Here is a 25026-nt window from a genome sequence, read left to right as displayed (position 1 = left end):
TTGTGAAACAACGGAAGGGAATGACAAACATGGAGAAAGACCAATATGAGCAGCAGGCAAAAGAAGTAAACAAAAATGAAAACAAGATGCAACTCCAAAGAACCATAGGCTATTTGGAAGGAGTTAGCTTTATCGTGGGAACAATTGTAGGTGCAGGAATTTTTGTTTCTCCTACTGGGGTTCTGAAATATTCTTTGCTCAATGTTGGTGTTGCACTGATTGTTTGGACTGCTTGTGGCATCATATCTTTGATGGGTGCCCTGTGCTATGCAGAGCTTGGCACAGCTCTACCATTTTCAGGAGGTGAGTATAGCCACATCAAGAGAGCGCTTGGTTCTCCTCTGGCTTTCATCTTCATGTGGACAGCGATGTTCAACAAACCAGCTTCAAATGCTGCCCGAGCCTTATTGTTTGCTGAATATGCTACTCAGCCTTTCTATGGTGAGTGCCTGGCCCCAGAACTGCTCAAGAAATGCTTGGCACTGGCTGTTCTCTGGTTCCTTGGGCTCCTCAATGGGCGAAGTGTCAAGATGGCTGCTTGGGTGCAGATTGTATTTACTATCCTAAAGATGATGGCTCTGTCTGTAATTGCGATTGGTGGGATCGTCCTGTTGATAAGAGGAAGGAAAGAGAACCTTGCAAGGTTTGAGAATGCTTTCAGTTCAGAGATTCCTGATGTTGCACAGATGGCCGAAGCATTTTTCCAAGGACTGTATGCATACGGGGGCTGGTGGTCTCTCAATTATTTGGCAGGTATAGCTCTCATTTTCTCTGTCAGTTGGCAACTATGCTGTGTATTCTACCTTTGATTTTTGCATTCTTCTTCTTATATCTGTTGGAATCTTAGCTGGTTTATCAACAGATTCCCACCAGGGTTCTTAATATTGTCCTGAAGCATGGCTTTTTGAGGCCGAGTAAAGAGATGGGGAGAATTGTTTAAAAGTGGATTGTTCCTAAGTGGTATACAAACAATTAATTCATTTTGCATAAACACAATGCACTATTGTCTTACCCCTTGCAGAAAATACAACTTAATTTGTCTGAACCCTATGGAAATAGTTACTGGTTCGTTTTCTGACAGAGTTCTTGTCTTTACCACACAGCCAATGCAGAATAGCTCCATGTTAGGGTAGTCTGGAGTCAGTTTGGGTCATGTGAAAGCATCCTTGTGATTTTCCATCAGCTATGTAGTTGTATATTTTACAACACATTTTGCCTTTCATATGGATATGTTCTTTCTTTCTTTCTTTCTTTCTTTCTTTCTTTCTTTCTTTTTTTCAGTAGGCTAAAATACTACTGCAGTTCCCAGACACTAAATGGGTATGACGATACAGACAACAGATGTTTTCTATCATTTTATAAACAGATAAAATCTTATTAGTCAGTCTGTTTCCCCCCACCTCACAATTTTATTATAGCTAACTGTTATTTGATCCAGATGAGACCCTGGGTGCAAAGCTCTGGTTGACTTCTGTTGGCCAGTTGTGATGTAGACTCCCTATACAATTCTTAGATGTTGTTAGCCAAGCTGTAGAGTATGCTATTGAATCACACTTGTTCCAAAGCAGCCAGCACATGTCTTGTGAAGTGGGTGTATTTTGATGCCAAGATCATGAAGATAAGGACAATGCCAGGTACATACTCCTCTAGAACATTCCAAAGTGGTGATGAAAACAGTTCATAAGCAGTTTAACAGATCAGTGGAGGACAAATGCTTAGACAGGAGTGTACAGCTGTGGTTCTCCCCATGGCATTTGACTGCAGCTCTCATAATCTCTCACTATTGGCTATCATGGGTAAGGCCAATGGGCATTGTAGTCCAAGAATTTCTAGAAGGCCACAGTTGCCCGCCTCTGTGTTAGAGGAACTGAGCTATGTCTTTGTACTTTGTGCCAACTAAAAGCATACTAGAAAAATAAATAAGTCTAGCTGGGAGTCTTAGGGTTCCATGCCAGTTGCCAAATTCATTTTATAACAAATGATAGAAGGAAAATAGTTATGCATTTGGTAAATAGTCATAATGTATATTACTTTTCTTCTGTACAAATGGATGTGTTTTCTTCTTTATAAATGGAGTGACTTCTACATTATATATTGCAGAGGAAGTGAAAAACCCCAGCAGAAACATTCCCTGGACTGTGATGACTGCACTTCCCTCAGTTACTGTGTTCTATTTGCTGGTAAACATTTCATACCTGACAGTTCTCACACCAAAGGAAATGGTTTCCTCAGGTAGGATTACTGTTTTGTAATCTTGATTTAGTGAAAAGAAATGACAACACAGAGAAGACAGAATTCATGACACAAGTTCAGATAAGCCACAGTGTAAAGAAAATTGAAACAGAACAGCCAAGGTGTAAATGAAATTGAAACAGAACCTTTGACCGTAACCTATGTGCTCATGAATTTTGTTGAAAAGGACAGAAAAACAGAAGGGTATGTATGCATGATTAGTGTCCCATTTAGTTACTTGTGTGGGAAATATTTAAAATACCCATTTGCCTAGCATTATGCACTTCAGAAGAAAAGAATGTAACATGAAGCAAAAGCAGTTTTCATTTTACATTGGTTTCTAGATTCTAGCCATGATTTGTAGTATAAACAGACAGGTTAAGATCTAACTAAGTATTTTGGCATCCAATGCTAGCAAAACAAAAACATTTTCATCTTTCACTCTCACTGCCGTATGCTGTGGTAGATTGCACAACCCCACACAATGGGGCTTTAAGAGTCTATAGAAGGAAGAGAGGCTTACCAATTCATGGGGAAATAGGATGATCTAGTAAGAATATACTACTGGCTCCTGACATGGTGTTCTTATATGATTGCAACTTCACTCTAACCTCTGGTGACCCCCCCCCCCCCACATCATAGAGTTTTCCTAGCAAGATTTACAGTCGGCCCTCAGTATCCACAGATTCAGCCATTTATGGCTTGAAGATATTTTTTTTAAAACTATAAATTGCAGAAAGCAAACTTTGAATTTACCATTTTATACAAGGGTTACCATTTTACTAAGCCTCTCTATATAATGGGACTTGAGTATCCAAAGATTTTGGTATCTACAGGGGATCCTGGAACCAAACACCACTAGATACCAAGGGCTCACTGTACTTACCCTTTCTCCGAGAGAGAGCTCTGGTGCCAAAACAAACTACAGATCCCAGGATTTTGTAGGATGGAGCCATGGCAGTTAAAGGAGTGTCGTCGTCGTCATCATCATCATCATCATCATCATCATCATCATCATCCCCTATTGTATATAATGAGACTTGAGTATCCATGAGAGTCCTGGAACCAAACCCCAGGGCCCATTGAAGTAACAACAACAACAACAACAACAACACACCATTGTATACAATGGAACTTGAGCACCTACGGATTTAGGTATCCATGGGAGGGGGTCCACCACCATCACCAGCCCAGCCCTTGAGCAATTTCTTATATATCCCCCTTGTGTAACTAATGTGCCCACCCTGAAAGTTGCAAACCACAGTTTAAAAATCACTGATCAAGTAGATATGCCTGATGTTCAGGACCCACTCAGTAGGGTGTAGTACCACTGTGCCATTAACTGTTGCTCAGTAGAGAATGTGGGGAGAAACTCCAGCTTTCTCCAGGGCAGACACATAAGAACAGAAGTTCAGATTAAAATATGATTTGGGTGGGGTTTGTACATGTAGCTATAGCTACATACCAGAGAGCCATATCCAAGTGCAGGCTCTTAGCCATGGTCCTCTTGTTTATGAGGAGCTGGCTCTTGACTCTTGTGGCATGTAGTGGTTAGAATGGTGGGCTAGGACATGGAAGGCCCAGATTCAGGTACTCACTGATCTGTGAAACTCAGTCACTCTCAGCCTAATCAATTTCACTGCATTGTTGTAAAGTTCAGAAAAAGAGGATAATGCTCACTAACCAGAGCTCACTGGAAAATAGATGGCATATTATGTACCAAAAAAGTAAATAGTATTTGGCTTAAATGTTCATGGAATACAATCCACTTCAAGTCTACAAAGCAAGTGCAGTTCACAAGAGCTTAAGAGAAATAAAATATTTTAGACTATAGCATAATTCAAGTACTGTGGGCCCTTGGTATCTGCTGGAGTTTGGTCCCAGGACTCCCCATGGATACCAAAATTCATGGGCACTCAAGTCCCATTATATATAAGGACCTTATATAAAATGGCAAAATTAAAATTTGCTTTTTGGATGGGAGGGGGGGCATTCCAAGCTGTGAATAGCTGAATCCATGGATGCAGAGTCTGTGGATAAAAAGGCCCAGCTGTACTTACTTTTTAAAAGTACTATATTATTTTTTCAATTACAGGGAGCATTTACTGTTATAGTTGCAATTTTAAAGGTGTTTTACAGGCATGGGATTTCATTACTTTAAAAAAAAACCGGAATACTGTTGGCCTGTGGTGCAAAACACACCTTAATTGTGATTCTGCATATATCCTATAAGTATAAATTTAAATAAAAGCAGTTAAAGTTATACTGCAAAAGAAGCAATGGTTTGCTGCACTTCCATTATAATATAAATTATGCCTTGTTATTTCAGAAAGCAACTAATTCCCAGTAATTCATCATTTTTAGCAATTTACTTGGAAGAAGCAGTCTCTAAGGTGCCTTCAGATTCTATTGGTGTATCTTTTATACACCTATTAAAAGTCACAGAATTATTGCCCTTTATGTAACACAGGATCCCATGTGAGCACTGTTGCTTCCAACTTCTGGAGCTGAGCCTTATTTGTTCTTCTGTTCACTAAAACATGGATGCCTGATTATAGACTGTTCTCTGTTCCAGGCACTTTCTCCCTTTCCTAATTTAGGAAGACCATCAAGACATTTCCGTCAACATTTAGGTCAATCTAGACATTAAAAGGAACATGAATTCCCTGTGATTCACCCACTTGCCTCAATTTCAGGGATTTTCTCAGAGATGTATAGTTCAGCAATTAGACTTTCAAATTAAGCCCACGTTTATCTTCCAATGACCAATAAAAAAAACCCCAGTACACTAAATGCAAAATATAGAGGTGAGGAAGAACACGTATTATGTTAGACAGACCTCTTTCACCACTTGAGGGAGCAGCTGTCCTATGTACATGTTAAACGGCCCGGTACAGACATGTGGGAAGCGCTGTACTTGGGGCGAAACTAGATTCAGGAGCGTGCAGCATCCATACACTCCCAAACTCTAGTTCATAATGCTGGTGCCATCATGGCGGCCTCCTGTCCACACGGGGGCCACTATGATGATGCAAGTGCCACGCAGCATTCAGACATCACTGGCAGGAAGTGGCATCATGATACATCCTTTCCTGTTTGCAACACCACAAAAAAGAAGCCGCTCTAGGCAGCTTCTTTTTGGCAGTGTGTCGGTGTGCATCGACTCATGGCAAAGAGAAGCAGTGCAGAGCTGCTCATCTGTTGAGCCCCAAACATGTTTTTTAGTTATTTTTAATGATGCTATTGTTTCTCTACAGTTGCTGTAGCAGTCACATGGGCTAACAGAGTAATCCCCTCAGTCGCTTGGATGATTCCTGCAGCTGTGGCTGTTTCGATATTTGGTGCCCTCAACAGCAGCATGTTTACACTTGGACGATTGAGCTATGCTGGAAGTCAGTCTGGACATTTGCCCATCATAATATCCATGCTTAACATACAGTACTGCACTCCAGCACCAGCCATGATTTTCTCAACTGTTATTGCATCCATTTTCATTATCCCATCAGATCTAATTGCTTTAACCAATTATTTTGGCTTCTCCGTTTGGCTCATGATTGGATTAACATGCACTAGTCTGATAGTCCTCCGATACCGAGAACCTGATCTTCACAGGCCTTACAAGGTAAGAAGAAAATAATGAACATGAGTAACAAAGTTGTATAATAGCAATGTGTTATAGCTGATATAGAGGCCTTGCAACCCCACATATGTTAAAAATACTATGGACACTTTGTTCACTTAACGTCATATCAGTGGGGCATTTTAAGCTGTGTTATACTTAGTTATACAGGGTTTGTATGAACCAATAGACCTCAAAATAAGAAATGAGGCCATGTAGGAGAGAATATGCAGTTAGTGTGGGAGGAAATGTTTTCTTTACTTTCATCAAAATGAGGGCATGCAGGCACTATGAACTACTAACTATTAGAGGGACTTATAGATTTTGTGTTTCTCCTTCTCCCTTTGACCATGAGAAAAGTCAGAAGAGAGGCTGTAATGTGTATTTGTTTGAATGTAGTTACATTTCCACATGTTCCCCAACTCTGTGCAAGCTGAGTTGATGCTGTACTTTCTTCAGACCTTCTTGTTTAGTTTAGGATAGGTATGTCAGGTATGCATGGAATACTGGTGTTGGGAATAAGCATGAAAGGTCTTTTGGAATGAATGGGAGAAAATAGTAATAGGAACTCTACCTACATATAGGAAGATACACTTGGCATGCTCTGGCTAAACTACAGAACAGGTTGAGTCTCCCTGATCCAAAATGCTTGGAACTAGAGGTGATTTGGGTTTTTAATTTTTAAAAATTATTTTCGAATACCTGTACTGTATTTGCATAAATGTACATAATGAGATATCTTGAAGATAATGCCCAGGTCAAAACACAAATTCATTTATGTTTCATATACACCTTATACACATAGCCTGAAGGAAATTTTATACAATACTGTATTTTAAATAATGTTGTGCATGAAACAAAGTTTGTGTACATTAAACCATCACAAAGCAAATGTGTCACTATCTCAGCTACCCATGAAGAAAAATTTGGTTTTTGGAATATTTTGGATTTCAGAATTCTAGATAAAGGAGACTAAACCTGTCCATGCTTTAGAGAGGGAGGAGAGAGGAGGAGAGAGTGAAAGGGTGAGAAGTAAGGGAGGAAGGGAATGGATGAGAAGAAGAATATCAGTTTTAAGTATGAGACAGATTGAGAGCCAGTATGGTGTAATGGTTTGAGCATTTGACTAATGAAACCCACTGACATCTCAGCCTCAGGGGAAGGCAATGCCAAACTCCCTCTGAACAAATCTTCCCTCTGAAAAAATGCCTTATTAAGAAAGAAGATGCATTTGTGGTGCTTCTGCCATCGAGGACATTACACACATCCTGTTTGACTGTTGCTTTTATGATAATGAGAGAGCCCACCTTTTACAACCATTTTTGGTTAGATTGACCTATTGGGATCCTACTGTCAAATTGTTCTATTTCCGTTCCTATGAGAATTTAAATCTAGTGTGCTGTTTAGCAAAATTTATTATAAAAGCTGCTCGACTGAGAGATCAATTTATCATGCAAAACGGGGCTCCATGCCATGGTGATGAGTTTATTTAAATATTTCCAACTATCCCTTCCCTCCTCCCCACTCTGTTTTAGATTGTTGTAGACTGTAGTTTGTTTTACATAATTTGTTTTTATTTAACTTTTACTTGTATTTGTTTTAACTTTTTAGTTAATTTTCTACGTGTTTTTAGATGTGATCAATTTTTTTACCCTTGTATGTATTTGGACAGTCTAACATTTAGATTTTGTATTATGTATTTTGTACTTTGTCTTCTATTGATACAGTCAGCTGACTAATCAATGAAATTTGTTGTTGTCTCTGAGCAAATCATGCCAAGAAAGCCCCATGACAAGTTCACCTTAGGGTCACCTAAGGAAACAACTTGAAGGCATACAACATATACATAGGAGACAGCTTGGGCAACAGAAAAAGAGGAACAAATTAGGTGGCTCTATCTAACCCCAGAGGCCTTTTCACATGACTCAGTTATAGCACTATCATTCCATTTTAACTTCTCATTTAACATTTGTAGTTTATGGCAGGGTATTTTGAAATCTCAGCCAAGGTGCTCTAGTGCTTCCCCAAAATATGAACTCCAGAATTCACTGGAATGCAGTCCTGGAAGAATGGAATCATAGTGCTATAATTGTTTAGTGTTAAAAGGCCTCAGCTTTATCTTCCCTGTAGGCACAAAAGGGCGAAAGAGACCACCTGTTTGGAGCGGTGTCCCATTGCCCCTTTCAGTGCTGGATTGGGGCAGCAGCAACTACATGCTGTGGCCCCAATCCGGCAGTTTTCCAGCACTAAAAAGAACAGCAAAATGCCACTCCTTTTAGTACCGACAAAAAGGCACTCTTGCTACTGCGGTGGGGGCTTTTCAGTGTTCCTTTGGCACAGTGCATTTAAATGCTGTGCCAACAGAGTGCCGTGACACCCCCCACCGTGCAGTCAGGCACACAGCATGACGCTGGTGTGGGGGTGGCTGGCGTGCATACGCCATGCACCCATGCCACCCCTAAGCTGGCATATAACGCTGGTCTGTTTAGCCCCAAAGTCAGTAGTGAAGCATTATTGCACGCTACCTCTCATGGGTGAAGTATGGAGGGGGCAGGCCAGTGCCTGTGCTCCTGGGACACCTCCATGGTTTGATAATGTTTGAAGAGAGCTTTTGCCTTGGAATGGTCAATTGCCATTGTCAGCAGAGGCAGCTATTCCCTTTATGCCTTCTGTTGCCTATCTCTGTTCTGCATTTGTCTGCTTCCAAGTCTTTTCAGATCAAACATTTTTTCAGGGAAGAAGGAACATCTGTGTGTGTGCAGAGCGGGGGGTGGGGGGAGGCTGTATTTTGGCAGGCTCTGTCCTGATCTGCATGCATTTCAGTGTTTGAAGTATATTCCCTTTTTCTATGTATGCTTATGAAAACTTGACAGTGAAAAAGGCTGATAGGAAGAAAATCAACTCATTTGCGATGTGGTGTTGGAAAAGAGTCCTGAGAATACCATGTACTGCTTAAAAAAACCCAAGCCACCAATAAATGGGTCCTAGAGCAAATTAGACCTGAACTTTCCCAATATGACTATGCTGAGGTTATCGTACTTTGGCCATATCATGAGAAGAAAGGACTCTCTGGAAAAGATGATAATGCCTGGGAAAGTTGAGAGCAATAGGAAAAGAGGAAGGCTGCATACCAGATTCAGTCACAAAAGCCATGGCCATGAATGTGCAAGAGCTGAGCAGGGTGCTTGAGGATAGGGGAACTTGGAGGTCTCTCATTCATAGGGTTGCCATGGGTTGAAGGTGACTTGAAGGCAGTTAACAACAACAAAGGCTTATGAGTATAATGTATTGTCTATAAGTCTAAAAAGTTAGAGAAGGCTGAAACATTTAAGCCTCGTATTGATTGCTGCTTCTCTCTTGCTACTCACATAGACACACTGAAGAAGTGTCCTATCCATGGGTCATGTTAAAATCCATAATTTTGGCCCCAAACTTGCTCTTGACTTATACATGAGGTCCACTTAGTCAAATATATATGGTAGATCTGAGAGCCTAAAGGTTTTACTTTTTTGAATTGTGATTCCCAGAACTGTCCAGCCAGCATATGCAGGTAGAGGACCCTCTAATAGTGTACATTATATATACTTATATGGTCATACCCTAACTTAAAAGTGATGCTGAAATGAATCTGTATAAATCAGAAACCTGTCCACTCTCTCTCTCTCTCTCTCTCTCTCTCTGTTTGCTTTCCTTCACCTAAACCTCTAACCATCTTATTGGTAACTGGATCTGAGAAGCATAAAAATAATAATGTGTTTATACTTCTCAATCTGATATCTTCCTGCTACAGAAGATTCATGATCTTTTATTTTTTTTAAAAAAGACAACAGCTGCCACAATGCCATTGTTTCACTGTCAATTTTCTAATAATATATGCATGCTATTCTGGAGAGAATTGGCTGTTGTTTTTAAAAAATATATTTATTGTGAAGAGCACAGATATGGGGAGCCTGTCCATACAATCCAACAAGCATCTAGAACTGAACATAAGTACCTATGAGGAATAAAGAAATAATGTACAAAATGTAAGTGCGAATCCTGAGCAACAATGTTGTGCAAATGCTGAAAACATGTACCAAATCTGAAGTGCTGAAAGCGATTCTGCTGACATTATTCTTTACTCTGATGAAGCAGTGTAATCAAAGGAAATACTAAAACTGCAAAAACCAGAATGGTATCCATTTTTATGAGATGTATGCATCTGTCACTCTCAATCCTGAATCTTCCAAATATGTTATGCATAGTTACACTGGTCAATGGAATATTCTGGTGGCTTTTAATATCTGGTGAGGTCTTTCCTTCCCATCCATTCCCTGCTTCCATACCTCTCTTCTCCTCACTCTTATGGAGCCACTCTATGGCTGCATCTACACTGCAGAAATAATCCAGTTTGACACAAAACTGCCATGGCTCAATGCTATAGAATTCTGGGATCTGTAGTTTATTGTGGCACCAGAGTTCACTGACAAAGAAGGCTAAATGTTTCACAGAATTCCATAGCATTGAGCCATGACAGATAAAGTGGTGTCAAACTGGATAATTTCTGCAGTGCGGATTCAGCCTACAAAGAAGCATCATTTTACTAGGAGTATGCTTTTTTCTGCTGCTCCCAGGCTCTGAAATAAAGAATCACACTAGTGGATTCTTTTAAAACAAATGTTTTAAATGTGGCAGGTGAAATGACTTGTGTATTATACTAAATGTGTGCACATGTGATGCTAAAGGTCAAATTAGAGGGTCATGTTGGCTGGGGATTCTGGGAGCTATATCCCCAAAAAGTGACTTTTCAAGATTTGCTTTCAGGTAAGCGTCACATTTTAAAAAATGGTTCTATGATTCTTTATACTGTCTCTAGTGACTGCGATATATTTGTTAAGTACTCAGGGTATCTGGAGGAAATAGTTTGTATTGTGCAGGTTAGGAGAAATTCTGCTTTGGGCTATTTCAGTTCTTGCCAATGATATCAGAAAACAGATAGCTGGCAGCACAAGCAACAACTGTTCACAATCTAATATCTATATCTATATCTATATATTTCATTTTTATGTTTCCTTAAATGCTTATTAATACATCTGACTTCTGCATTCTCAGACCTCTGTTATATATTTTGCAGGTTTTTCTACCAGTTGCCTTTGGGATGGTGGCAATTTCACTGTTCTTAGTTTTAGCACCGGTAGTCTGGTCTCCAAAGGTGCAGTATGTATATGCATTCTTTTTCATGCTTGGGAGTCTTCTCTTATATTTGCCTTTTGTACATTTTAAAATACATTTTGAGTTTGTTAACAAAATTACTTGTTACCTGCAGCTGCTGCTGGAGGTTTCACCTGCTGATTATAAATCTGACTGAGGGCAAAGGTGCAAATTTTTCAATAAACTGGAACTGAACATGGCTTGGATCCAGCATAATGCCAGCCTAATGCTGGCATTCAAGGCAGCTCCTTCCAGTCCTTGAAATGTTGATCCCCTTCATGTAAGCTGTCTTTTGGATCAAATCAATCAATCCATTAGTCAAATCTGACTGAAGGAAAAGATGCTGTCTGTTCGGAACCTTTATGGTGGTAAAATTAGATATCAAAATACATAAACCCAGCTGCATTGGTCTTTTTTCTCTGATTCTTTCACTACCATTCCTTACTTTCTCTTTCATTACCATTCCATACCATCCTATCTAAATTTAAACTATAAGCTCCTTGTGGATAGGAATCCTTTTTCTATTATTATGTGAAAAAGCCACATGTATATCATGGCATTACCTAAATAAATAAACTACATTGTTCACCATTTTGCTTATTAAATATTATGTCTGAGTGTGCTTCTTTAGCACAATTGTTCATCTCCACTCCCACGCTTTCCTCCTAACCACTGTTGAGAATTCAAGAGAATTCAAAGGAAAATGTCAAAGGAGTTTTGGATGCAAAGTAATATAGACAGGTCACACTTGTTTCAAGAACATAATACTTTGGATCTGTACTTTTTATTACAGATCAGTTAACAATCCTGTCCATATAAGTGGCACTCACCTTTATTCTTTGTGGATGCTACCACTATGTATATACTTGTGATACCGTCTCCCTCTGTGTCTGTTTGTCTGACTGCTTGTGTTGTAACTGACAGCTGGAGTTGCTGACAATTTTCTGGTCTGCCTTCTCAAAAATTCAGATCCCTGCTGACTAACCTGCTCTGGGGAAATGAGAATTTCATTTCCAGAAATGTGTGCCTTGCCTTTGCTTTAGAGATTAAACAAAGGAAAATACACAAACTGTGAATTGAAGTCATGGTTAAAGTAGACCACAAGCCTCCATGCACATGTGTCAACAAAATCTTAATGTGCACATTAACTTCTCTTTTGACTTTTCAAAGATTACTTGGGATTTGTCATGGATTATGAATAATAGCTGTCAATCTGCTTTCCGCTCAAACCATCAGGAATTAAATGTTGGAAATCCCACAATAAAACTGCTGGCTGAAGAACATCCATGGATAACTGTAAGGAAAGGATGAAAGAGTCCTAAGGGAGGGAAGCATGAGAGAGAGTTTCTGTTTTAAAATACATGAATTGAATTTTGCTTTGACATTGAGAGGCACAACTGTGGACAAATTTCTGGAAGGTTGCATGTTCCCATAAACAGAAATATGTGGTCCCCCAGATATTGGACTGCAACTCCAAAAATTCCTACCCAGTATAGCTAATGGCGATGGGAACTGCAATTCAACCACATGCAGAAGGCCACACAGTCCTTATCCTTGCCTTCAGGTAAGATGTAGGAAGGCTTTGTCAGGCAGAGAGGTGGCACTGGGATGAGGAAAGGCATACCAATACTTAGAGCTCTTTCATCCTATACAGATTAACTACACAGATTAACTATTGTGGCATCATCCTACAAAAGCCAGTTTAGGAAGGAAAACTTAGCAAGCACTTGTGTCTCACAAAACTACAAATTCCATAAAATGCAACCATGGAATCATAATGCAAAAGCACTCCTGATGAGAAGCACTTTGCCACCTTCTCATGTACACATATAGAGAGATCTTATAGCACCTTTGAGACTAACTGAAAGAAAGCAATTGGCAGCATGAGCTTTTGTAGACCTCAGTCTACTTTCTCAGATGCATTTGGTGGAATGGAAGCCAGGTACAGACATATATATGCCATTGGTATGTGAAGTTGGACTTGCAACTTCATTTCCATACACAAAGGACTTGTAATTTGTATTGACATCCTCACATACCAGTGGCACATATAGGTCTGTACCTGGCTTCCACTCCACCAAATTCATCTGAGGAAGTAGACTGAAGTCTACAAAAGCTCATGCTGCCAATTTCTTTCTTTCAGTTAGTCACAATGGTGCTACAAGATCTCTGTACGTATTGATTCTACAGACTAACATGGCTATATCTTTGAATTCATGTACACATAGTACAGGACTGGCCTTAATGAAGGGAGGACATAAATTTTCCTTACATGCAACTCACTTATATCCTGCTGGTGGGCTTCCCATAGCTAATGGGCATCCATCCAAGTTATATTCTTAGAGTGAACGTGAAAAGAAGAGGGATAAATCAGCATGCAATTCTTTATAACATGCCAGGCTCAGGTCTGGAAGTTAACTTGGGAGCTCCTAACTCGAGCATTACCACTAGTTAACTAAAATGCAAGTTGGAGAGCAACACCTAGCCCAGAGCATGAATTTCTTATCCAGCATAGTCAGTGTTCATATTGACTGGAAAATTCTGGGGTTGTTGCCCAAAGAAGGAAAGTTTTCTTGCTTTTGTCTTGTCACACTCCAGAATAGTTGAGACATGAAGTAGGGAAAGGTCTTCTGGCTAAACATTTTCTGATTCACATTGCACTGTCCTTGGAAATATAAGAAATATGTAACATACTGTTAGAGATTCTCTCTTTATGGTACTTGTGTAGACTTTTATAGACTTTCAAACAGCATTTTATTCTGTATCTCAAGCCAGATTGTGGAGAAAATTGGAGGCCTCCTTGATTGATTGTTGTCTGCTCCATTTAATATGGAGTAGTATGATAGCCAGACTAATTACTGCACTAGTGTCATTTCACCCATATTGTATAAATATTCAGGATGCACAGGATTGTTTTAGACTTTTCTGTTGCTGTCAGACATGAATCCTGAAATAACATACAATGTTGCTAAATTCCGTGCAGCAGCACTTAAAATTCATCAGATGATGACCAATACCACAGACCAGCTCTAAGAAATATTGCTCTGTAAACAGATGGTCAAGATACTCTACATACTATTTTTCAATGTTTTCAATATTTTAATAATAATAATAATAATAATAATAATAATAATAATTTAATATTTTATATACTAAATTTATGTTTTAAACAGGTGTACATTTTATTATGTTTTTAATCTAATGTATTCCACTCCCCTTTGTTGGTCTATGACCATAATAAAGATTTATTCTATTCTTATTCTTATACTGTTAGAGGTTGCCATCTCTCATATTTCCTGACTGTTAATGTTAACTAGGAGTGCAGTTGGTTCACAAGTGCATAAACAGTACTCATTCCTTTTCTGCCTTAGGCATGTTTTGAGGATTCATGAAAAGAGCTATTATATGGGTGGGAATTACACAACCCATTAGTTGGATTTGGTGGAAGGACAGAATTTTTGGCCAACCACCAAGTCCTCTAACTTCTCCCATAAGTGAGAAAATATCATTAAAAAGGGAGAATTGCACCTCCAGAGATTTCTAGGAGGCATGATTCTCTATCTAATTGCTTTTGCAGGAGATCCACTTAGGCTCCAAATAGCTAATTTTAGGAAGTGGCAAAAGACTGAGTACAGCCACTGGAGTGTCAATCCAAAAATGGGTCAGATGCAGCACCCAGACCCTCTGAGGCTGCCCACTTCTGGCTTAAAATTATTGAGCTCATTAGCACAATGAATGAAAAGAAGGAAATAAAGGCTTGAACTCAGATAGGCTCATCCACATTCATAAGTATCCCTTATGTACTCACATGGACTTTTTAAAAGGTGTTGTGGGGGTTCAAATTCTCTTTCTCCCACACAGTGGCCAAAGCCCCTTCCCCAACTTACTGTAAAGCCCTGAAGCTGCTTCAGTGAGCTTCAATGAGCAGGCAGGATCAGAGAAACATCTGGCAACTCCCCTCCCAGCCAGACTCACAATGATCACAGAAGTGCTGAGAACACTTGATGGAGCTCAGTGTTAAGCCTTTATTGTGTGTTCAGCTATTGGCTGCAAACCCTGCACCAGCTTCTGTCAACTCCACCAAATCTTTACCTCTCCCAGTGGGAGAAAAAGAAGGTCCTTACACATGAATGATACTTACCTGCAAAATGAACAAACATCTCTATGGGGAAGTCAGTTCCTGACACACCATCTGTTGCCCTATGGACACAGCTTCTTCCTCCTTGCTACTTTTACCAGCTGGACTTTTTATGTCACATACAGTCCATCCTCCTCAAGGAGGTCATTGGAACAATCTGTCCTGTGTGGAAAAAGGAGCAGAACCAACTACTGTGGTGTATGTGTGTGTGCATGTTTGCATGTAATCTTATAAATAAAAGTTAGTGCCCAAGTTTGTTTTTGTTCTTTCCTCCCAATCCCTTTTCCTTTTGTGTTGTACCTTTTAGATTGTAAGCTTCAAGGGACTGTCACATTATTGAACTCTGTAAGCCACATTGTTGTTCTATTCCTTCAAGTCATTTCGGACTTATGGTGACTCTAAAACAAGTCTATCATGGTGCTTTCTTTTCAGAATTTGTTCAATATCACCCAGTAGGTTTACATGTCTGAGCGGGGATTCAAACTCTATTCTTCACAATCATAATCCAACACACAAATCACTACACCATGCTGGCTCTTATGTATGTATACGACACTGGAGCCTTTTAATGCTGAACAGCAAAGTCAAAACGCTTTGAATATGAATGAATACATTCTTGAATGGAAATAAAAAGAAAGCACAGGAAGATAATTTTGAGGTCCTACAATTTTTATAGGCTGCCCTTTTTGCAAATTGTTTCTTTTCCTTTGATCATACTCCTTTAACCTCAGATCCACATGTACTCAGTGTGTGAGATCTATTCTCAAAGCTTTTTGGGAAAAGAATATGTATCTTTAAGTTAAAATGGCTGTTTCATACCAGCACTAGTTTGAGGTTTTCTCTACCAAATTGAAACTTAATTGTAACATTATAAAATAGCACTGAATTGCATGTCCTTTCACATGAGTGACCTAGAAAACTACGGTATTTCCAATCTTTTTGAGTCATGGAACACAAAAGTAATTGGAAAATTCTATCTTACCTTCATGACAAAGAATGTGTAGCAGGAGAATAACTCTAAGTGTTCCATTTAACATGTCACTCATCAAAATAACTAGATCATTATTTGCAGTGCAGTGGTCATATTTATTGGAAGGAAGAGCATGGAGAAAGCAATAACAGTTTCTGCTCATTTTCCACATATATTTCTGCTAAATACTTATGATTTAAGAAAGATTTTGGAATGAGAATTTTTTTGATAGACAGCAAGATACTGTTTCCTTGATACACCATTTATCATCATAATTTACATTCCATGCCATTGATCATACACTTAAATGTCTGTTTTCTAATAGAATTGAATTATATTCCTATATTTAACAATATATCCTTCATAAATATTGTCCCAGAACAATTAAACAACCACAAGAACAACACAAAAATGCTGAAACAAGAGGCATATTAACTGCGGTGAAGAATAAGGTATAGAGATTGTTTTATTACAACAGTAATAAGCTCAACACATTTCAAGTGGCATTCAAGATACATTTTAATTTGAAGCAAAACAATCTTAACTGGGAGATGGAAACTAATTTCACTGAGTTTAATATTCCTGACAAAAGTTATCAGTTTGTTGTTTCTGGAAACCTGTTGCAAAACAAAGCATCAGTTGACATGGAAATCTACATATTTGCAAGCCTTGTGGTATGTTATGTAGATTAAAATTTCCAAGCAATTTCCCATTGAGTGAGCAACTGAAGAAGGTCAACATCAGGTGATAAGCCCCAGCCAAAGATATGATTATCCTGCTCCAATTGTGATTTATTACATTGTGTGATAGAGCCCTAAGTCTTTTTGGTTATATATATATATATATATATATATATATATATATGGTTTATTTCCAAATACAGTGGGCCCTTGGTATCCTCTGGGGTTTGGTTCCAGGATTCCCTGTGTTTAACATAATCCATGGATGTTTAAGTCCTGTTAAATACAATGGATAGTAAAATGTTGTCCCCTATATAAAATGACAAAATCAAAGATTGCTTTTTGGAAATTGTATTGCAGTTGCTCCAAAAAGGACACATACACACATAATGGAAACGTACGTGTGCCTATATCCCTAACAGTTTCATAATGTGAAGAATAATGTACACATTAAAACATACTGACTAAATACAAAATATGCATATATTTCCTTTTGAGTAGAAAAATAGTCTCACATCCTGATACGACCTAAGGCTGGGAGAAGAACATTCAGAGAAATGTAATTAAATCAAGCCTGGGAGATTGTACATTCTATATATAAACCAGATCAGTGTTAATAACCATATCTGTATCATTCCCAGGATGCACCTAAACTACAGAATTAAGGTCAAGCTGTACATTAATGTCTTCTCATTCTTTTTTTTAAATGGTTTTTTCACATTTATTTTGTGGTAAAGGCCATGGTAGTGGCACCCCAGACACACACTCGCTATTTGCCCTGAAAATATTGTTTGTAGTACACACAACCTTTAAAGAGCAAATAACAGTGGGAGATTTTCAGTAGGAATTTTGCAGGGACCTTTTGTGTATCAAGATTACAGTCAGGACTGTGGTTTCATAGCTGCCTTTTCTTCAGAATTAAATTGGCACAAATCTATGTGTAGTTGAAATGCTTTGAATGGAAAAAAAAACACACAAATGTTAAGGAAAAAGCAGCATGGGATATACAGTGACTGAAATAAAACATGTATGTGAGAGTCAGGATGACTCAGCAAAAGCAATTAGAAGCCACACAGGTGTAAAAGGTAATGTAATTAGCAAGTCCTAAATGCCAAGGACAGAAATGCAAAGTGGATAATTGAAAACACCTGAGAATTTTTAAAGTGGACAAGGTGAAATGATGAAATCACTAATTGTGGGATGAACCAAGAGAACCAATGAAAATGGATGTACACGCCCACTGGGTGGAAACTGACAAGAGTGGGTGGTGTTTTCCAAGGGCTATAATAATTGCTATGAATCCCAATGTATTTTGTGGGTAGTAGTGGATAGTAGTGAGGAGTTGTGTTGGATAGTTTTGGAGCTGTATATAGTAGAATAAAGTAGATCTTTTATATAAGACTACTGAGTTGTCTGGTGTCTTGAGTGAAGATACAAGAGCCAGCTGGATCCTGAAGAAGTGGGAAGACTTCTGTGGAAGCAAGAGTGAGAAGGCTTGGAGAGTTTGTCAGGGTCTTCAGCCTATTCTCTGTAACTCTGCTGCTTTAGAGCAAAGCTTTAACCACTGGCCAAAACTGGTCAGCGCCGGTGCGTAACAAGGTGGTGAGTTCGAGCCAGAGGTGAAGAGCTACAACTCCCATCATCCCTGAACAATCCCACATTGTTAAGAAATGTGAGAAATAGTATATCTCTCAAGCAGAGCAATTAGTACAGTAAGCCTTTCATATTGGCAGACTAGCCAGTTTTAAACATGCTTTTTGTGAAAACCAAATGATAGAACATGTAACATGTGCCTTATTTTTGTTTTAGTTGTTGTTGTGTGCTTTTTGACTTATGGTGACTGTAAAGCATAGGCTTTCCTCCCTCTGCCCTGTAAGATTTGTTCAGAGGAGGTTTGCCATTGCCTTCCCCTGAATCTGAGGGACTATGACTTGCCCAAGGTCACCCAGTGGGTTTTATGGCTGAGCGTGGATTCAAATCCTGATCTCTAGAGTCACTGTTCAACTCTCAAACCACTATGCCTTTGGATCATATTATTGTTACGTGCTTTCAAGTTAACTCTGACTTATGGTGATCTTCTGATAGGGTTTACTTGACCAGATTTAGTCAAAGGATGTTTCCCATTGCCTTACTCTGAGGCAGAGACAGTGTGACTTACCCAAAACTTACCCACTGGGTTTCCATGTCTGAGCAGAGATTCAAACCCTGGATGAGACCTTGCATCAGGAGATGTAGCTGTGGAACAGTAGCTGTATCTCCATAGCTACATCTTACAACCATGCCCATGCTTTGAGATCTTCTGGGGAGGCCCTTCTCTGTTTCCCCTCATCCTCACAGCCACATCTAGTGGGAACACAAGAGAAGACCTTCTCAGTGGCTGCTTCCAGGCTCTGGAACTTTGCCCTGAAGTTAGACTGACACTGTCCCTATTTTCTTTCCCCTCTTTTCACAAACAAAGACTTTTCTGTTTCAACAGACGTTTGATGAGTGATTGTATATGGCCTTTCTCACTCAAACAATACACTGGAATGTGCTAATTGTTGTGCTGCGGTGTGTGAGTGAGTGCACATACACATGCACATTTGTGTGTTCAATTATATATGTTTTAATCTGCTTTTTAATGTTTTTATTATTTAATCTCTTCAGTTTTTATATTTTATGAATCTTTGAAGATGTATTTTCTAATTTGTTTATGTTACTTTGAGTCCCACATTGTGTGACAGTACAGTTCATTTATTAAGTACATTTATGGTCCACTGAGCCCAAGGCAGTGTACATGGCTCTCCTCCTCCCCACTCACAATTTATCCTGTGAGATAGATGAGGCTCTGAGTGAATTATTAGTTCAAGGTAAACCAATGATTTTCTTGGCTTAGTGGGAGTTTGAACCTGGATCCCCCAAGGCCTGATCCAGCAGTCTAACCACTACACCAGTGGCTCTCAACACGAGGGATACATTCACTTAAGCCAAATATTGTATCTTGATGCACGACTTATTTCACATTGGATTAATAACAAAACACAAAGTTATTTTGAAGGCAAAATTGCTTCTTGATGTTCCTACCATGAAAGCCACGAGGCTGTAATAAGATCAACTTGTCAAACCTTCATTCACCAGACATCTAATCATTCATTCAGAACAATTTGTAGATTAAGGCTTTTGGAGGAAGCTTTGTTTCTCTTTCATGATCTATGGTTTGCTTGGCTCAAGGAAAGCAAATTCCATGCTCTGATAATTCAGAAGATAAAAAAAATCTTGTAAAGTAGGCTAGATAGAGCTTTTCTCCAGACTGCCCATTTGTGAACTGGGTTTTAAATTGTCTCTTTTTCTGAGTGAGATCAAATACAGCCTAATAGTAACAAAGGCTGGCATTCAGTATTGTTATAGGTTTGTAACCCAGGGCTACAGAAACTGTAGCTGCTCCATAATCAGTAAGGCTATGCAGGCTTACTGTAAAACTACATGAATGCCACCCCAGCCCACTTTAAGAGCCAGGAGCCAGATTGTGTGAAGCAAATCTATTCAGTTTCTAATTGGGGTGCAAGGAGAAGGATGTTTCCACACATATCCTTCCCACCAGTGAGTAAAAGTGCCCTTTCGCAAGTCCTTGTCACAGCCTCACTCACTGGTGCGTGGGGTGGAAATGCCGTCTTCCTTGTGCCCCAATCGGAAACAAAACAGATCTCCATCACACAATCTGGCTGCTGGCTCCTAAGGTGGATGGTGGTGGTAGTGGTGTTGGTCAGGCCAGGAGACACTACTTAGTTATGCAGATGTATCTAAGTAGCAAATTTACAACATCAGTGCATGTTTGCAGTATTTGAGCTTTGAGACTCAAGTACATCATGATTGACTACTTGTGGATCTAGACTTTAAAAATTAGTCACATGGTTACAATGCTTTAATTCCCTCTTTCCAACCAATTAATTAAACATAGTAGCAGAACTGCATCACACCATATTAGCTAGTCCAGACAGTTCTTCCCGTTAAATCGTAGTTGTTGCTCTCTTGATTGCCCCAGGTGTGTCTTGTATTGCAAAACCACAAATGTTTTGAAAAGGATGACCCAAGGGCTCAGATCCATTTGTTACTCTCACCTAGAGTCAACTGGACTAAGAACATCCAATCATTTCTTAATTTGACAAAGAGTCCCAGTCAGGCCTAAACTAGATGTGCCCCTCAGTGTCCCATTCCTGCAAATGTTTCAAAATGGCCACTAACAATCGCCAGAAGCCTCAGGGAGTACTATTGGCTATTATTGGGCATTAAGTATTTTCAGCTTCCTCGATTTTTGTACAGGACAGCTTTTCAAATGGGGATGAGTCCCCCAGAGGCTCAAACAGGGGCCAGTGTGACCTCCCAATCACTGGCAGTTGCCCATTCCTGTTTTATATCATACCTTTTCCCTGAACTGGATAGATTTAACTGGCAGCTGTGGAGACCAGCCATGAGCTACCATTTTATATTTCCCGTAATGATTTGGAATGGCCAATGTTACTCTGCATTAGGGAAAATTTAAATGGTGGCTTGGAGCCTTCACTGCCTAGTAGAGAGGTTGAAAGGGACTCAGTGCTGATGAGAACTGCTGAGGTGCTTAGTATCTAAATGCTGATCCCAAGGGTGCTAGGAACTTGCTTTGGGGCTAGGTAAAAGAGCTTTTTGCACTGTGGAAGAGGTGGAGTCTTTGGCAGTCTAAAGGTTAGCTTTTAATGGATATGCCACTTCTAGTCAAGTGAAATGTTCCAACTCTATGTTAATTGCCCCCCCCCACACACATTCCATTAAATGCACTAATCTTTTACAGTGATTGCTTGAGATATTAAGAAATAACATCACAGATTATTGAAAGAGCATGACCTTGAGCATTCACCTTCACAGAAATATGTGTAATCACTTTCTCTATATGTGACCATTTTGTCTTATTCTGCAGGCCACAGCCTTCTCATTGTCAAACCGTCAGGAATATGCATGTGCTTGTTTCATTAGGCTATCTACATTGAGCTGCACATGCTCGTTAAGTAAAGTAGGTAACAAAGATCCGGTTTTTATAAAAATTACATTTCTGCCACAGAAGAAAGATCATTTCCTTTTAGGCAATTCTCTTTTAGAGCTTTCATGCTGTCATGGCTAAAGCATCAACTAGAAACAGGGTTCAAATATCGACTTAGCCATGAAAATGACCATTGATCATCTCTTAGCATAACCCATATCACATGGTTTTATGAGTGTATTGGAGCATGTGGCAGAAAGAACTATGATTTCTTTGGGGGAAAGATGGGATATAAATATAGGCTGAGCAGTTATAAATGTGTAAGGTATACAGTACTTAAACATTCATAACAGTTCAGTATTCACGTTTACAATTGTGGCACTATTGCCATGATCACAAATATCCCCTTAACAGCCAGCTGCCACACTGAGTCATGGAGGTCTGCGTGAAGGCACCCCAAAAAATGACAACAAAAACAACAAATCAGTTGATAAGATAACAAATGACATACAGGCATGTGATAATCAGCCCAGCCTTCTTTCAAATTCTACACTCATAAAACAAGGTGGAGAAGCTGAAAAGAGGCACCATCTTTCTTTGTGATAGTATCTTCCTCCTCCTAAACTGTTTTATCTATGACTCCAGGATGCTTTCAGACTCTAATAATATTGACATTACTGCCAGTTATTGCTCTCATCTTGCAACTCTCTTCATCCCTGACAGTTCATCCCAGAGCTCTTTTCTGTCCAACTGCCAAGTCTTTTTCTTCTGTACAGATTTATTGCTCCTTTCTCTCCACCATTGTTACTAAACCCTTGACATCATATGCTCCCCTAACATGAAAGATTCCCATTTCACAGCAAGGCATTTCAAGTGGCTGTTTTATCTTCTAAATTACCAAAATTAGTAAGAAATCAAGCATACTACTTCTGGATTAATCAGGACAGATCTATACATAAATCCATAATTTTTGCTAAATATGTTGAAGGTTTAACATTATAGAGCAACTGCTAGGGGAAAAACACTCTTACTCTAGACTTGCTTTCCAGTTTGTATACTTAGCTTTCACACTTTCAAACAAAATCAAGTTAATGAATACTTCACTTCAGTATTACCTTTTGTAAGATAAAATCCTGTCAGATTGTTGTAGTCACGTTCAGGTTGTAACCTACATCATTGTGGCACTTTCCCCTATTCTAGTCCGTGGATAACTAACTGGATTTATATAATTAGAAATTAAATACAAATGCCAAGTTCAGTATTAGCCTATAGGTTATTCTCTGTCCATGGAACACCCATAGCACCAAGCCATCTTAACCATAAATTTCGCAAAGTTTAAATGGTTTCTATGGCGGGCTACAGACGGGCAGGGGAAGATGTCTTGGAGGTGTATTCTGCTGAATACGGAGCCTCCAGACCGCCCGCCCCGGGGACGTGCTTCAGGTGTTGGGGCTTCCACACGGGGGGCAGTGAAGACGCCTCACCTGGGTCCGTTTCGGACCCGTAGCTTCTATACCGCCGCCTCGGAGGACGCCGCAAAGAAAGGGGCAGCTTCCGCACGGGCGGCCCAAACCGCGGCTTTTTTTTTCCCTTTTGCCGCATGAGAAGTGCGCAGCTGCGGCACTCCAGCAGCAGCCGGCAATTTCCCTTTTTTTTCCCTTTGCCGGCTAGCGGATGCGCAGCTGCGCAGCTGTAGAGCTAAGCAGCGGCGGCAGAAAGCCTATGTGCGCATTTAAAGCGCCCAAGCCCCTTTAAAACTTTTTCCCCCACCCTGCCCAAGAACAAAGGTGGCCTCCTGCCAGCTGGTGATCAGCTGGTGTTGGCATCCTTGTCCGCTTGCACGTTGGTAGTGTCACCAGCATCATGGATGCCTCCTCTCCTTTGGTCCCCACGCTCTTGCTGAATCTGCAATGCACAGCCACAGCTGTCGCCGCTGCCACCGCTGTCCCCCTGCCATCCCCCATCACCTCCCTTGTACATATGTAAATATTTACAGTTTTAGCGGTTTTTATTGTTAGGTGAAAATGGCACAGGAATGGGTGTAGGGGTTCACTTTAAAGTCCAAACTTTCCAAGCAGCGCATGCGTACATGTTGCTCTAGGGTTAGGGTTATGGTTAGGGTTAGGGTTACAAGTCTTAAAATGCGCTGCAGCTGTGCTGCAGCTTCCACACCTGCATGGCAGCGGACGCTGCAATTAAAGCCTGACTGCAAACTGCGCATGTTCCAGGACCCCGACTCATTATGCGACGCAGCAGACACGGAGCTTTTAAATGGGCAACTTAAATTAGCGGCGTAGCAATTCTGGTGTACCGGTGCAGCAGCTCTCATGGCTTCTTCCACTTCTCGATATGTGTCAGCATTCAGGTAGGACTGCTCCAGTTTCTGCAAAATGTTTGGCTGGGACCATATAGCTATGAGGTCAGCCGTCTCAGTATGAGACCAAGACGTCTCCCTGCCTTTTTTCGGGGTGCTGGTGGATGGCTGTGCCATCCTGCCTGGTGGCAAAGGGGAGCCGCCGCACAGCTGTGCCAGGAGCAGCCGAACTGTGCCCGTTCCCAGGTGAAAATGGCGCAGGAATGTGTGTAGGGGGTCACTTTAAATTCCAAACTTTCCCTTATCACTTTCTACAACCAAAACATCCGCCGGCAAAACTTACAACTTCCCGCGATTCTAGCAACGCATGCGCACAAGTGGCTCTAGGGTTAGGGTTACGAGTCTTAAAATGCGCCGCAGCTGTGCCGCAGCTTCCACAGCTGCATGGCAGCGGACGTTGCAATTAAAGCTTGACTGCAAACCACGCATGTCCCGGACCCCGACCCATTATGCGACGCAGCTGACTCGGAGCTTTTAAACGGGCAACTTAAATTAGCGGCGTAGCAATTCTGGTGTACCGGTGCAGCAGCTTACATACGGAGCTGCGCACGTACGCCGCAAATCAAAAAGAAGCGGAAAAAAGCAGCACCTTTTTAATGCCGCCTCTTCCCGCTTGGGGCGTGCGGGCGGCGTGTTCATTACGGCATTCAGGTAAGGGCCGTCTGAAGGCTCTTACCTTCATGACGTCATGAATACACCCCTTTTTGCCCGTCTGTATCCCGCCTATGTAAACTGAAGTCTGAACTTTCCTGTTAGAAATATCATGAAAAAACTATTTTCAATTTTTTTTGGCACAATTATTTTTTGTATATTGATGGATATGTTGTTATTAA

General features: G+C 40.2%; 1 protein-coding gene across 1 annotated transcript; it reads left to right on the top strand.

Annotated features, from left to right (window-relative positions):
* On the top strand, positions 1-11561 carry SLC7A13 (solute carrier family 7 member 13). The gene is made up of 4 exons (XM_089517539.1): positions 1-753; positions 2101-2232; positions 5490-5854; positions 10965-11561. The coding sequence occupies exons 1-4, from the start codon at positions 21-23 to the stop codon at positions 11196-11198; spliced, it is 1464 nt and encodes a 487-aa protein (XP_089373665.1). The 5' UTR covers positions 1-20; the 3' UTR covers positions 11199-11561.
* The last annotated feature ends 13465 nt before the right edge of the window (positions 11562-25026 follow it).

Source organism: Sceloporus occidentalis, unplaced genomic scaffold, assembly GCF_023333645.1.
Source record: "Sceloporus occidentalis isolate IW3139 unplaced genomic scaffold, rSceOcc1.0.p SCAF_3, whole genome shotgun sequence".
NCBI lineage: Eukaryota > Metazoa > Chordata > Lepidosauria > Squamata > Phrynosomatidae > Sceloporus > Sceloporus occidentalis.
The sequence above is the reverse complement of the archived record's forward strand: the minus strand, read 5'-3'. Positions and strand labels throughout refer to the sequence as shown.

Excerpts from the sequence above, each read along its gene's own strand:
- SLC7A13 (XM_089517539.1), top strand. The coding sequence starts at position 21 with ATGACAAACATGGAGAAAGACCAATATGAGCAGCAGGCAAAAGAAGTA. Across the intron at positions 754-2,100 it reads GTCTCTCAATTATTTGGCAG|AGGAAGTGAAAAACCCCAGC; the intron begins GTATAGCTCTCA and ends TATATATTGCAG. Across the intron at positions 2,233-5,489 it reads AAAGGAAATGGTTTCCTCAG|TTGCTGTAGCAGTCACATGG; the intron begins GTAGGATTACTG and ends GTTTCTCTACAG.